Below are 14616 nucleotides of genomic sequence, written 5' to 3'. Positions count from 1 at the left end.
AATACTGCATATAGTTTTGGTTTCCATATTTAAGAAAGGATATACTTGCTTTGGAGGCAGTTCAGAGAAGGTTCACTAGATTGATTCTGGAGATGAGGGGGTTGATTTATGAGGAAAGGTTGAATAGGTTGGGCCTCTACTCATTGGAATTCAGAAGAATGAGAGGTGATCTTATTGAAACGTATAAGATTATGAGGGGGCTTGACAAGATGGATGCAGAGGGGATGTTTCCACTGATAGGGGAGACTAGAACTAGGGGGCATAATCTTAGAATAAGGGGCCGCCCATTTAAAACTGAGATGAGGAGGAATTTCTTCTCTGAGGGTTATAAATCTGTGGAATTCACTGCCTCAGAGAGCTGTGGAAACTGGGTCATTGAATAAATTTAAGACAAAGATAGACAGTTTCTTAACCGATAAGGGAATAAGGGGTTATGGGGAGCGGGCAGGGAAGTGGACCTGAGTCCATGATTGGATCAGCCATGATCGTATTAAATGGCGGAGCAGGCTCAAGGGGCCATATGGCCTACTCCTGCTCTTATTTCTTATGTTCTTATGTAAACCTCATTTTGAATTGTGGGCTTCAAAAGGATGCTCAAAGTTTGTGGTGAAAATCACTCCTCTTTGGCTAGTGGCACAGTAAGTTGGTAGCAAATACAACAACTAACATTAATATGCCCTCTTTAATGCACTTTATAGGAGGTGTAAGAAAAAAAATAGATGCCAAGGCAAGATGTTAGGGAGGATAACCAAAAGCTTAGTCAAAGAGGTAGGTTTTTGTTATATCTTCAGTACAACTCACAAACACACACACACACACACACACACACACACAAACCTTAAGATGGCAGAATACGCCGGAACTCTAGTCAGCTGACCTGTTCCCTCTTTATTTGTACACAGCATTGGCTGCAGTGCCATAGTAGTCCACAGGTGGAGCTATATATATATTATACTTCTTCCTCCTTAATGAAGAAATAATCATCATACATAACTTGCATGGTTATACAAATCAAAAGATATGGACTTATTTTGCCATATTTACAAATCAAGCTTAACCACTTGTTTTCTGTTTCGAAGAGGATACCTTCGCTCTCAAACAGAAACTTCTAAACATGGTGTCGAATTTAAACTCATTCGAGGCTGATCCTGAGGAAAGTTTTCCTCCAAGGGATGCCCTTGATTTCCATTTGAACTCTCTCTCTCTTTTTTACTCTACCTCTATCAAAGTAACTGCGCACAAAACTCTTGGTCAAGCACATTCCCAGGTGCTGGTCATGGAGGTCTCCTAATAATTTGGACCCGAATTTATTTGGTATAATCACTCTTGCAGCCCACATGATACAATCTTTATTGACTGATCATCCATTCGTCATTCGTAGGAATGAATTAATATTTTTGTCTGTTACCTGGTTTGGCCAGCCATGTGCAATATAATCATACATCTTTGACATCACTGAGTCACGTTTGGTTGCTCTACCAATCTCTTCAGCTGTGACTGGCAGTTCATCAATGTATGAAAAATAGAACACTTCTTCCCTATTGGGTGTAACTTATGATGGGGAAGGCAATCTAGACATAGCATCAGCATTACTGTGATCAGCTGATCGTCTGTATTTAATATCATATGTATATGCTGACAAAATTAAAGTACATCTCTGCATTCGAGCTGCAGCTAATGTTGGAACTGGGGACTTTGGATGGAGGATTGCTGTCAGGGGCTTATGGTCTGTAATGATGGTAAACTTACGATCATACAAGTATTTGTGGAACTTCTTGACCCCAAAAATTAATGCCAAAGCTTCCCTTTCAATTTGCGCATAATTACGCTCACTGGCAGAGAGTGCGTGAAGCAAAAGCAATTGGTCTCTCCTCCCCACTATGTAGCACATGAGAGATCACTGCCCCAACTCCATATGGAGAGGCATCACATGCTAGCTTGATCTCCTTAGATACGTCATAATGAACTAACACGGTGCTCTCTACCAATTTGCTTTTACACCCCTTGAATGCTGTATCGCATTCTTCTGACCACTTCCAATGGACCTGTTTTTTCAATAGTTCATTCAGTGGATGTAAATTTGGTAGGAACTTCCCATAATAGTTCAAAAGACCCAAAAATGATCGAAGTTCAGTGACATTCTTGGGAGTGGGTGCATTTCTGATTGCATCCAGCTTTCCCTTGGTTGGATATAAACCATCTTTGTCTACTCTGTACCCCAAGTACTCCACGGAGTTTTGAAATAACTCACACTTGCGAGCATATACTCGTACTCTGTGCTTCTCTAGCCGTTTGAGGACTTCATTCAATACGTTATTATGAATTTGTTTATTTGGTGCCGAAATTAGTATGTCATCTAAATAACATACTACCCCTTCAATACCTTGCAAAATCTTGTTCATCACCCCTTGGAATATGGCAGGGACAGAAGACACTCCAAATGGTAGCCTATTAAATTGATAAAGGCCTAGATTAGTATTTATAGTCAAGCAGGACTTGGACTCCTCATCTAGTTCAAATTGTAAGTAGGCATTTGTAAGATCCAACTTTGAGAAGATCTGACCACCTGTCAGCGTTGTGAACAAATCTTCTATATTCGGCAATGTATTGGGGACATTATCCTCTAGAACCTCGTTTACGGTTACTTTATAATCACCACACAATCTTATCTTACCACCGGACTTAGGTACAACAACAATGAGTGTAGCCCAATTACATCGATCTATCTTAGAAATAATGTTCCCAGTCTCTAGTCTTTGAGTTCTTACTCAACTTTCTCCTTGAGTGCATATGGTACGGGACGTGGCTTGCAGTAAACCGATCTTGCGTCCTTCTGTACCCTGACACTCGCCTTGAAGCCTTGGATCGGACTGCCTGTTTCACAGAACAGCTTTGGATAATTCTTGATGACATCATCCTTTGATACAAATCTCGTTTCAACACGAAAAATCTCACTCCAATCCAGCTTCAGTGATCACAACCAATTTCTTCCTAGTAAGGCAGGCTTGTCTCCTGCCACTACTAATAGAGGCAAGCTCTGAAATTGATCCTTGTATTTCACCGGGTATGGTGATACGACCTACCACAGGAATGTTCTCTCCCAAGTAGCCTTGCAGCTCTATCTTGGATTTCTCCAGTGGAAAATCACGCAATTTGTCGAAGTATAGCAACTCCGGCGCTACATTCACGGATGCATCAATGTTGATTTCCATGGGTATCTTGGTTCCTGCAACATCTATGTGGATGATGATACATTTCGAATCGCTGTTAGTTAACCTCATGCTCCTGATGATGTGTAGCTCCAAAACCTCCTCGTCCTGTTGTTTTTCTTCCATGCTATGTAGTCTCTAGGGATTTCTACTTATAGCTCTGAAAGCTGGGTTACCCTTCAGTCAGCATGCCTTCGCAAGATGCCCAGTTTTCCTGCAGATGAAACACTCGGTCTTCACATATGGACAACTTTGAGCAATGTGTTGTCCCAGGCACTGATAGCAGGACTTCAGTGCTCTGTTACAATTGCCAGTTTCTGAGACCTTGGGGACCAACTGGCTTTTACTTTTAACCTGCAGCCAATTCACCTCGGTTGTCTGATGACTGGAAATAGTATGAAATTCTTGGGAATATTGGTCAGCCATGTTCATTGACATAGCTATCTGACAAGCTAAATCAAAAGTCAAATTAGGAGTGGTCAATAACTTTCTTCTGATCGCATAATTTTTCATCCCACAAACAAAGCAGTCGCACAATGCTCGGTCCTGAAAGTTTCCAAAATTACAGTGAATAGATAGCTTTTTTAATGCTACAATATACTCGCTGATATTTTCTTCAGTTAACTGATCTCGTATTCTGAAACGATAACTTTCAGCAATTTCCAGGGACTCAAGACTGTAGTGCTGTTCTCTGCTTAAGAGTTGTGTCCTTTGGCTTGATAGGCACAAGTGCATTTTTCAGGGTTTCATATACCTCGGGCCCTGCTTCAGTTAAGAAAATAGCCCTTTGTCGTTCCAACACCACCCGGTTATGGTTTTCATCATTGGGGACTTCGATGATATGTTTTTCACCGCAAATACTTTCTAGCCACTCCACATACGCTCCAAAACTTTCATGGTTGCGTTGAAACTCCCCCAAATGCCCTATTATTCCCATAGGCATGGCCATCTGGACTCTGGCAGTTCAGATAAGTGTGCTTGTAGCTGTTAATCAAAACAGAGAAGTTCTCCAAGTCTCTCTGTTGGTTGGCTGAATCCTCCACCAACAAAAATTGCAGCTTTTTTCCCCGATTATCGCATCCTCGTCACCGTTATATCTTCAGTACAACTCACAAACACACACACAACCTTGCGATGGCAGAACACTCCGGAACTCTAGTCAGGTGACCTGTTTCCTCTACTTGTACACAGCACCTGGCTGCAGTGCCACAGTAGTCCACAAGTGGAGCTATATATATTGCAGATTTAAGAAGGGCTTTAAAAGAGTAGAGGGAGGTAGAAAGGTAGAGGGAAGAATTCCAGAGCATGGGAACTAAAGGCAACGGTAAAACCACATAATATATACAACTTGGATTTACAGCTGTGGTTTCCCATACACTAAGTGCTTTATCTCAACTGGATTATTTGGGTGTATTCCTGAGTCCTGACCTGGCTGGGATCTGCTAGTTTCAGTGAGTCCTGGCCTGGGTGGAATGTGTTAGAGTCAGAGTCCTGGCCTGGCTCTGATATGCTAGTCGCTGATTCCTAGTAAGAGTGAGTTGCATTCATCTCATGAGCCCTAGACCAGGTGGGATGTGTTAGTTTCTTTGTGTCCTGGCCTGGGTGGAATGTGTTAGCCTCAGAGTCCAGGCCTGGTTTTGATATGCTAGTCTCGGAGTCCTAGTCAGACTGGGACACACCTGTCTATGAATCCTAGTCTGGCTGGGATATGCTAGTCTCTGAGAGTCAAGTTCATGGCTTTTTTCCTCTCCTAGATATCTGTGCGGTTTGCAACCAGCTGATTCCACCAACCATCCCTGCCATAAATACCATGAACAAAATATTCCATGAGGATTGCTTGAAGTGCAGAAAATGCCAGTGCAGACTGGTGGGAAAAACCTATTACAATCTAGATGGCAACCCTCACTGTGACTCCTGTTACCAGGTACAGAAGCTATTTCTTTTCTTTTTATAAGGTTCCTGTTTTCCTCCATTCCTTTCCGGGAGGCACTGATTCTTGTGATAGTTATCTCACTTAAGACAGTGTCAGAATGTCACTGCCAAGCCCAATCCTCTCCTCACCCAGTACCTGTACATTTGATGACTTTCCATCAGTGGACATTGGCCAGAGGTCAGAAGCAGGAACCCTGTCTGATTAACCAGGAGGAAGCCCAAATCATGAAGTTCTGAGAATCTTGAATTAATTAATAGTAAAGATTTTGCTTTGCATCTTCTCCGCTCCCCAGATAAAACATTGCTAAAGGAACATTTGGGACACATTAGCCCACACTGGGATGTGAATAAAAGAAATGACAGTAGGCTATGAGAAGCATAGCCAGTCTCTCAGTGCAACATGATGATTGTCTGTGCTGTTCATCCATATTAGATACCCTATAGAAGAGGGACTGGAGGTGGCATATCCTAGTTTTTCACCCTTTCTTTATCATCCCAAAGTCAAATCTTTCCTCCCACACATCTTACAAATATTATTTAAGTAGCCTCAGCAGGGTGAAGGGCTTAGGTTAGTTGCAGTGTGGGGCACATGGCACATGAAGAGGTCAGGCTGGGATATGCATTATGCAGAAGTGGTGAGTGCCTTTCCCATGACAAAACCCTTCCTTCTGCACTCATCTCACCCAGTGTAATACTTCTGGACAGGAAAATAATAAATTAATAAAAAGACTCAGCAAAGTTGCCTGAGTGAGGGTGTTTACTGTGTTTTTTGTGCCTCTTTAAATTGCAGAATACCATGGAGAAATGTGGGAAGTGTGGAAAAGCATTAATGGATCAGATAATAAGAGCCATGGACAAGGCTTTCCATCCTCAGTGCTTCACATGTGTTGTCTGTCACCGGCTCATTGGAAGTGAGCGTTTTGGAGTGAACCAGGCTAATGAGATTCACTGCCTCGAAGACTTCCAGAGGTAACACTCCACCATTCCTGTTCAGTGCAGAGCAGTGCTGAAATAATCATGTTTCAGCACAGGCTGGTTTGTGTGCTGATTCGCAGCTCCAAATTAGACACGGACTTACCCATGCCTTACCTGAGGTAGTGCAAAATCATTTAAAATCTCTTGTACACCCACTGGCTCAGTGAATAAGTGCACTATGTGGTATGGTGCTGATCTCAAGTCCTGCCCTGAGCTGGGTTAGCTGATCTCAGCCAGGATAGCAGCTTGGGTGCTTTAGTTGGCCTCAGCACCCTTGAAAGTGTACAGGCAAGGATGTCCAATGAGGGCTGGTCCAAGCTGTGCTGTGATGCTTCCATTCACCTCATATTAGTTCATTTATCCAGAAGAAACCTAGTCAGCCCATTACTGCGTCTAGTTGTTTCATAATTGCATCCAGGATTTCCACCTCCAACACTGCCTAGAAGTCCATTCCAGGTGTGAATCGTAGGGCACAAGTTTCAGCCTGAGTTGCTCCTATTTTTTTGGAGCAACTGGTTTAGAATGGAGTATCTTAGAAATTGCAATTCTCGGCATTTAGTTTGCTCCAGTTCTAGGCAGTTGGAACAGTTTCACTTTGGAACAGAATTTTTTTTTCCAAAGGGGAAGTGTCTGGCCACTTACAACCGTTTTGAAAGTTTAGGTAGTGAAAACTTACTCCAAACTAACTTAGAGTGAAGTAAGTGAAGATTTTTGTACGCTCAGAAAAATCTTGCCTACACTTTACAAATCAGGCATAGGTTACAAATTAGGCGTAGGGAACGAGGGAGGGATGGGGGGGGTGAAGGGAAGTAATTAAATTCTACAATCATTCAAGTCATACTTATACAAATAAAGATCCAACCTGAATAAAAATTTATAAAGAAAGCAAAGATTAAATATTCCATGTTCCTACCTGCATGAAGCAGCAGCAGCCTTCGAGCTGCGGTGCTTCAGGCAGGCCTTCCTTCCATCAGTGGCTGGACGGCAGCCGAAGAAACATCAAGCAGCTTTCGAGCTGCGAAAGGGACTGAGGCCATTCGGCAAGGGACAGGGCGAGGCAGCCAGATAGACACTTTTAAACTTAAATTTGCAGAATTCTCAACATCACTAAAATTAAATCACAAGTCTTTCCAGGGGTCCACGAGACAAATCTTCAATTTTCCTTTAGTCCCTTTAAAAATGGCAGAGTGCCAATGTTTATGTGCCACTGCGCATGCTCCAACGCGCACGCGCAGTGTTGCCGGCACTACGTTGCCTTATTTAAATTAGCCCTGCCCCCCACTACTTGTTGAATCGGCACGAGTCTGTTGCTCCGCCCCCCGATGTTCTATGCACACCAAGCTGCTGAAGACCTGCAGGGAGCCGCAGAATATGCAAGTATTTTTTTGCCGCACTTTCTAGCGCAAAAAATGGGCGTCCAGGTCGGGGCTGCACCATTCTAGGCGCGGCCCAAAACTTGGGCACGTAGAATCAATCATCATCATCGTAGGCAGCCCCTCGAAATGAGGATGACTTGCTTCCTTGCCAAAAAAGGATGAGTTCACAGGTATTTCGAATGAAGGTCCCGAACTACATCCTCAAGGATGGAAGATGCCTGTGCGTGGATTTTTTTTTTAAAAAAGTGTGATGGCCGTTGCACACCAGCCACCACACGGGCTTGACAGAGCTAGGGCTTGGTCCAGTGGCAAGGATTACCCAAGACGATTGGAGACCAACTCTGCTGCACGGACCTAGTGCGCACACATATCGCAGTGTGGGCTGGCCCATACTGCCCCTGGGCCCCGAACTCACATCTCCCCTGGGCCCCGATCACATTCCTCCACAGTCTCTCACCGCTCCTTTGCCCCGATCTCGCTGCTCCTGCTGTATCTGCCCACATTTCAATCACTAACCTGGACCTTGATGACGCCACTCTTCGCTGCCGTCGCCCTCCTGCACCAGCTCACGCTGTTCCCTGTGGTATGCCCTCTCCAGGCCCAATGTGAACATCCTCTGCAGCTGTTGACTCACAGCCATTTAGAGCCTACGTGTCCAAAGTCAGCTGTCCACCATCTTGGTCCGCGGAAAGTCCCACGTCGCCAGAGCAGAGCCAAGCCTCCCGCCCAACCAACCAACCAGCCGTAGAATCATTACAACACGGAAGAATGCCATTCGGCCCATTGAGCCTGTGCCTGCTCTCTGCAAGAACACTTCAGCTCTTCCCACTCCCCCTTTCCTTTCCCCGTAGACCTGCAATTTTTTTTCCTTCCAATACTGATCCAATTCCCTTTTGAAAGCCACTATTGAATCTATCTCCACCACCCTTTCAGGCAGCGGATTCCAGATCCTAACCACTCACTGTGTTAAAATGTTTTTCCTCATGATTGCTCTCTTTGTGAAGAAGAACTTACTGATATCAGTCTTAAAGTCAGAGGGAAAACTGAAGAAATCTCCTGTACTTGCCATTTAAGAACATAAGAATTCGGAGCAGGAGCAGGCCATACAGTCCCTCGAGCCTGCTCCGCCATTCAGTAAGATCATGGCTGATCCTCAGCCTTAGCTCCATTGTTCCACAGGATCTCTATATCACTTGATTCATCTAGAGTCCAAAATTCTCAGCCTTGAATATACAGGTACTCAACGATTCAACATCCACAGCCCTTTGGGATAGAGAATTCCAAAGAATTTCTGACAAACAAACTTGCACAATGTTGTTGAAGGTGTTCAGGAAAAGTCAGAAGTAAATATTGAAAAATCTCTATGCTTCATAATTGCAGTGTTGCTTCTGCCATTCAAGGTGACTCAATATGTTGCCATTTTCATCAGGAATCTTGTACAAGACTGCAACACCATTTTCCATCAGCATATGGCACTGTTGTATTTTGGAACTGCTGTGCGGCCAATCACAAATTGGGTTCCTCAAAGTCTAAGTCAGGCTTACTGGCTGCATATTATTAATAAAAACATGTAGCGTTTTACTTCCAAAACTTGCCCAATTATTGAATGACTCTTACTGCATGTCATTCAATAATTGCCTAGAATCCACAAAAATATCAGGAACACATTAGTGCCAGGTAGGAGGTGCATGTGCTTTTCAATATCCAGGTATTTTTCAAAAGCAAACAGGTGACACTGTAAAGAGACTTCCACCAGGAGTCACATAGTATATTGAAGACTACATCACATGTTTGGCCAGGAGACTGTAGCTAGCGGTCATATTTCCACATTCATGTTGAAACCAGTTCTCACATGTGGATAATTCAATCTTTCCTCGGTCCCTCATGCCCAGCAACTAAAATGGGAAAGTTATTAAAAAAGTGTTTTCTCTTACTGATGGCTCAAATTATCTATCATGATAAATTATCTGTCATATGTGGAGCTGAGCCATGCAGACTACACGTTCCCAGGGGTGGAAGGGAGATGCTGCAAATGGACTCAGCTCTCTCGCAGGAAGGGGAAATACTAACCAGGGCAACAGCTCATGATCAGAGATCCCCACTGGAAAGTTGGTGTTTATAGACATTAGTGAAGGCAGCATCAGGTTTGGCTCTCAAGAGTTAGAGAATCTGCTGATGCGCACTAACTAGGTTCTGAAGAATGAATATGTGTGTAAGATCCCAGTGCCATGGAAGTGTTTCCCAAGTCAGCACCTTCAGGGGAGGATGGGAGAAAATTAGTGGGATGAAACAAATTGACTGCTTTAAAACTTGCTAATTTTTTTCTGTAAACAATGATTTTTTTTAAATGCCTATCTGATGTTTGATGCTTGTGTCCACAGGAGATATGCCCCACAGTGCTGTGTCTGTAAAATGCCAATTATACCAGAAACTACAAAGGAGGAGTGCCTCAACATTGAACTGTTTGGGCTCCACTTTCATGTTAACTGCTACAGATGTGAGGTGAGGTCCTGTACACAGGCAGAGAGATTCTGGGTCAGAATGCTCATTGTCATTACTTCACTGCACTGAAAACAATGGTTTCCTGTCATGTTAAATATTTAGTCAATGTGTAACTGAGCTGTACAGATCATGAAGGTCCCAGGTTTGATTTCCTCTAGGGTAAGTTAGTTAATCTCAACTGGAGCGGTGATAGGGAACACAATAATTGGCCTCAGGACCCTTGAGTTAGGATGGGAAAAATCAGTCAGGGTTCCCACTCTAATCACTATTCAGTGTCTCTTGCCACAAAGCACATGTATGTGGATTGGATGAAGCTCAGCTGTGATGACCCAACTAAGTTGAATAGCCTGCTGACATTCTTATAGGCTCATACACAGTGGTGCAACCACTGACAAAATGATCCTTGTGGCACTGCCTTCTGTCTCTTCAAATTTACCAGCCAAGGCCAGCCTTAATTCTAGGTGGGTCAAATTCTCTGCTTGCTCGTATTAGTATGACAGACACTCTGGTGTTTTCTTTGTAGTCCACATGGTTCTGGTCCATCATGCATTTGTATTTGTCTGTGCTACATATTGGAGAGGAGGTTGCTTCAGTACAATTTAATGTCCACACTCATAATGGGGCTGTGCAATCTTGGTGTCAACAATAAAACTGCCTCAACTGCAGTCTAGAAAGAAACGTGCACAGTCTGAGTATTGGATTTCGGGGATAGGGGTTAGTGTAGCAAAAGGAATGGCTCCTGATAGAAGAGAGGACACAAAAGTAAAAGATAGTCTAAAAGTCCATGCATTTAGTCCCCTAATCTCAAGTGACAGTTTCTGTTTCCGAGGCAGCCTGAGATACCTTAGGAGTGACACCTCATCATTAAAAGTGTCATCACTACAGAGGAGGTGGAAAGATCTGGGGAGGAGGGAAAAGTTAATACTGGCAGGTGGTATCTCAGGCAACACCGTGCCCAGGAATTGAGCTTCGTGTAATCCCTGGGTAGCATCAGTTTTACTATTGAGTGAGGAAAAGCTGCATGTCAAAATTTGCCAGCTGTAGAATTCTGGAATGCTAGAAGAAAATACAATAAATGGCAGTAGTACATACGTTACTCCATTCTATCTTCTGAGGTGTGGAGACTGACATTTTAATCTGATGGTCCCCATGCAGCCAGTTTCCAATCACAATCATGCTATGGGGCGGAGAAGTTGGGATTGAGCAGAGTCTGGTATTGCTTCATGGGGGAGGAAATATCCAAGTACATATAGTTCCTTGTCCTATCCTCCCTTGGCCAAAGCAGCAATAGCAGTGGTTTGGAAGCAGATCGGTAAATTTATCTTTCCACGGGAGTGGGACGTTTGTGACAGGTTGGCCTAAACAGATGCTAGCCTGGCTCAGTTGGTATCACTCTTGCCTCCAAGTCAAAAAAAATTGTGGGTTTGAACCATATTGGAGCTTAAGCATGTAGGGGTGATTTTTTTTGCGGGGATTCTCTTGCTCATTCACTTTAACTTCGGCAGAGGAGCTACAAAAACCCCATAAAAATGATGCAGACTGTATTCATGTCTTTTTTTAGGGTTTCCCTAGTTCTTCTGTCAAATTGACAGCGGACAATCTGGGGAACCCTTCTGGAAAATCATCCCTGTAATGTAGGCTGACAGGTACAGATTGCTGCTTTGTTGAAAGTGGTGTCCTTCAGATGAGTAACTAAACTGCCCATTGAAATGGACTTTATCGATCCCATGACGCTATTTGAAGAGGGACAGAGAATTCTCGGTGTTCTGGCCAAAATTCCACTCTCGACAACCACCAGAAACAGATTAACAGGTCACTCAACTCGCAATGTTTGAGGAACGTTGCTGGTGCAGAATGGCTGTTACATTCGCCTCCTAAACAATAATCACTGCACTCCAAAGTAATTCATTATATGTGAAGCAGGATGAGACATTTCAATGTGAGAAAGCTCGATATAAATAGGATTTTTTTTTTAAATAAAGAAAAGCTTGGAGGTGGTTGCAACTCTAGCAGCATTTATACGTTGCTAAAACTTTGCTTGTGTAATCTGTAACGCATTTGTAGTCTTTGCTCAGCCTGCACGGATTAATCAATTGAAATGAGTGCATCAAAACCCTTGGACTCAAGTCAATGTCACATGATGAGGTGCAGTTTCAGCTAAACATCTAGGGCTCAAAGTACAAAAAATTGCAAAAGTTCCAATGAATACACAGCTCACGTGGTACTGCGTCATACAGAACAGGAAAGTCTCAGTTCCATCCCCAGACTGTGCTGTGTTAGGTGATGTGCTGTTAGGACTCTACAATTTAACCTCGGAGCTTCTGGGTTCAGTAAGAAAAAAAAAACAACCATGAATTTCTGCTCCAGAGCACTTTCTAGCACCTCCTGCTGGAATGGGTTTAGCCGTGATGGCTTCCCCAACCCCATCAACATATGAAATGGAGGCTTACATGTGAAAAATTATGATATATCAGAAGATTGCTGGTGCCTGTGGAAGTGTATCCCAGGATGAAACTTTACCCTCAAGAGAGAAGCGGTAAAGGGGAAACAAATCAAGGAGAAAAATTGGAGCATATTAAAAAAGTATAGATTGTGGTTGTTTGGGAAAATGCTAGCGGGGCAGGGGAAGGGAAAATAACTGCCCATAACACCCACACTGAGTACAACCCACTGTAATACCTCATAGTTCAACATGGACCGTCAGTCTTGGCTTAGTTGGTTTCACTCTCCCCTCAGAGTCAGAAGATTGTGGTTTCAAGTCCCACTCAAGAGTTTTGAGCACAAAATCTAGGCTCCCATTTTAGTGTAGTACTGAGGAAGTGCTGGATTTTGGATGAGACATTAAATCAAGTCTGTCCTCTCAGGTGGATGTAAAAGATCCCATGGTTGCGGAGTCTAGAACGAGGGAACATAGCCAAAAAATTAGAGCCAGATCTTTCAGGAATGAAGTTAGAAAATACTTCTACACACAAAGGGTGAGAGAAGTTTGGAACACTTCCACAAATGACAGTTGACAGTAGGTCAATTGTTAATTTAAAATTGGAGACTGATAGATTGTGTGTCAACCTAAGGTATTAAGGGATATGGGGCAAAGGCGGGTATATGAAGATATTCACAGATCAGCCATGATCTGATTGACTGGCAGAACAGGCTTGAGGGGCTAAATAGCCTACTCCTGTTCTTATGTTCCATGGCACTATTTCAAAGAAGAGCAGGGGCGTTCTCCCCACTGCCCTGGCCAATAGTTATCCCTCCAACAACTTCACTGAAACAGATTATCTGGTTATCACATTGATGTTTGTGGAACCTTGCTGCCTACAAATTGGTTACCCCGTTTCCTTTGACACCGTCAACCACGAGGGTTCACGGAGTGCCCTCCTCCATTTCGGATGCCCCCAAAAGTTCGTCAACCTCCTCCGCCTGCTCCACAACGACATGCAGGCCATGATCCTTATCAACGGGTCCATTACAGACCCAATCCACGTCCAGAATGGGGTCAAACAGGGCTGAGTCATCGCCCCAACCCTCTTCTCAAACTTCCTCGCTGCCATGCTTCACCTCACAGTCAACAAGCTCCCTGCTGGAGTGGAACTAAACTACAGAACCAGTGGGAAGCTGTTCAACCTTCGCCGTCTCCAGGCCAGGTCCAAGACCACCCCAACCCTCTGTTGTCGAGCTACAGTACGCGGAAAATGCCTGCGTCTGTGCACATTCAGAGGCTGAACTCCAGGACATAGTCGACATACTTACTGAGGCGTATGAAAGCATGGGCCTTACGCTAAACATCTGTAAGACAAAGGTCCTCCACCAGCCTGTCTTCGGCTGTACATCACTGCCCCCCAGTCATTAAGATCCACGGCGCAGTCCATGACAACGTGGACCATTTCCCATAACTCGGGAGCCTTTTATCAACAAAAGCAGATATTGATGAGATTCAACACTGCCTCCAGTGCGCCAGAGGAAGAGTGTTCGAAGACCAGGCCCTCAAATCTACCACCAAGCTCATGGTCTATAGGGCTGTAGTAATATCCGTCCTCCTGTATGGCTCAGAGACATGGACCATGTACAATAGACACCTCAAGTCGCTGGAGAAATACCACCAACGATGCCTCCGCAAGATCCTACAAATCCCCTGGGAGGAGAGATGCACTAACATTAGCGTCCTCGACCAGGCCAACATCCCCAGCATTGAAGCACTGACCACACTTGATCAGCTCTGCTGGGCAGGCCACATTGTCCGCACACCAGACACAAGACTCCCAAAGCAAACGCTCTACTCAGAATTCCTTCATGGAAAACGAGCCAAAGGTGGACAGAGGAAACGTTAAAGACACCCTCAAAGCCTCCCTGATAAAGTGCAACATCCCCACCAACACCTGGGAGTCCCTGGCCAAAGACCACCCTAAGTGGAGGAAGTGCATCCAAGAGGGTGCTGAGCACCTCGAGTCTCATCGCCGAGTGCATGCAGAAAACAAGCGCAGGCAGCAGAAAGAACTTGCGGCAAACTTGTCCCACCCTCCCTTACCCTCAACGACTGTCTGTCCCACCTGTAGCAGGGACTGTGGCTCTTGTATTGGACTGTTCAGCCACCCAAGGACTCATTCTAAGAGTGGAAGCAAGTC

The 14616-nt window shown here is 44.3% G+C and overlaps 2 protein-coding genes across 3 annotated transcripts in view; one reads left to right on the top strand and one right to left on the bottom strand.

Moving 5' to 3' along the window:
* Nucleotides 1-14616, bottom strand: part of bcl2l16 (BCL2 like 16) — a 60173-nt gene that overhangs the window by 25662 nt on the left and 19895 nt on the right. The gene's annotated exons all lie outside the window — the stretch shown is intronic.
* Nucleotides 1-14616, top strand: part of fblim1 (filamin binding LIM protein 1) — a 36192-nt gene that overhangs the window by 9251 nt on the left and 12325 nt on the right. The window contains exons 5-7 of one of the 2 annotated variants that reach the window (XM_070860275.1): nucleotides 4964-5133; nucleotides 5932-6110; nucleotides 9874-9994. In XM_070860275.1, coding sequence (XP_070716376.1) covers nucleotides 4964-5133; nucleotides 5932-6110; nucleotides 9874-9994 — 470 coding nt within the window. The remainder of the gene's footprint in view (nucleotides 1-4963; nucleotides 5134-5931; nucleotides 6111-9873; nucleotides 9995-14616) is intronic. The other variant, XM_070860276.1, reaches the window with a different exon arrangement.

This window comes from Pristiophorus japonicus, chromosome 18 (assembly GCF_044704955.1).
Source record: "Pristiophorus japonicus isolate sPriJap1 chromosome 18, sPriJap1.hap1, whole genome shotgun sequence".
In the NCBI taxonomy this organism is placed as follows: Eukaryota; Metazoa; Chordata; class Chondrichthyes; family Pristiophoridae; genus Pristiophorus; species Pristiophorus japonicus.
This window is presented reverse-complemented; position numbering and strand designations above follow the sequence as displayed.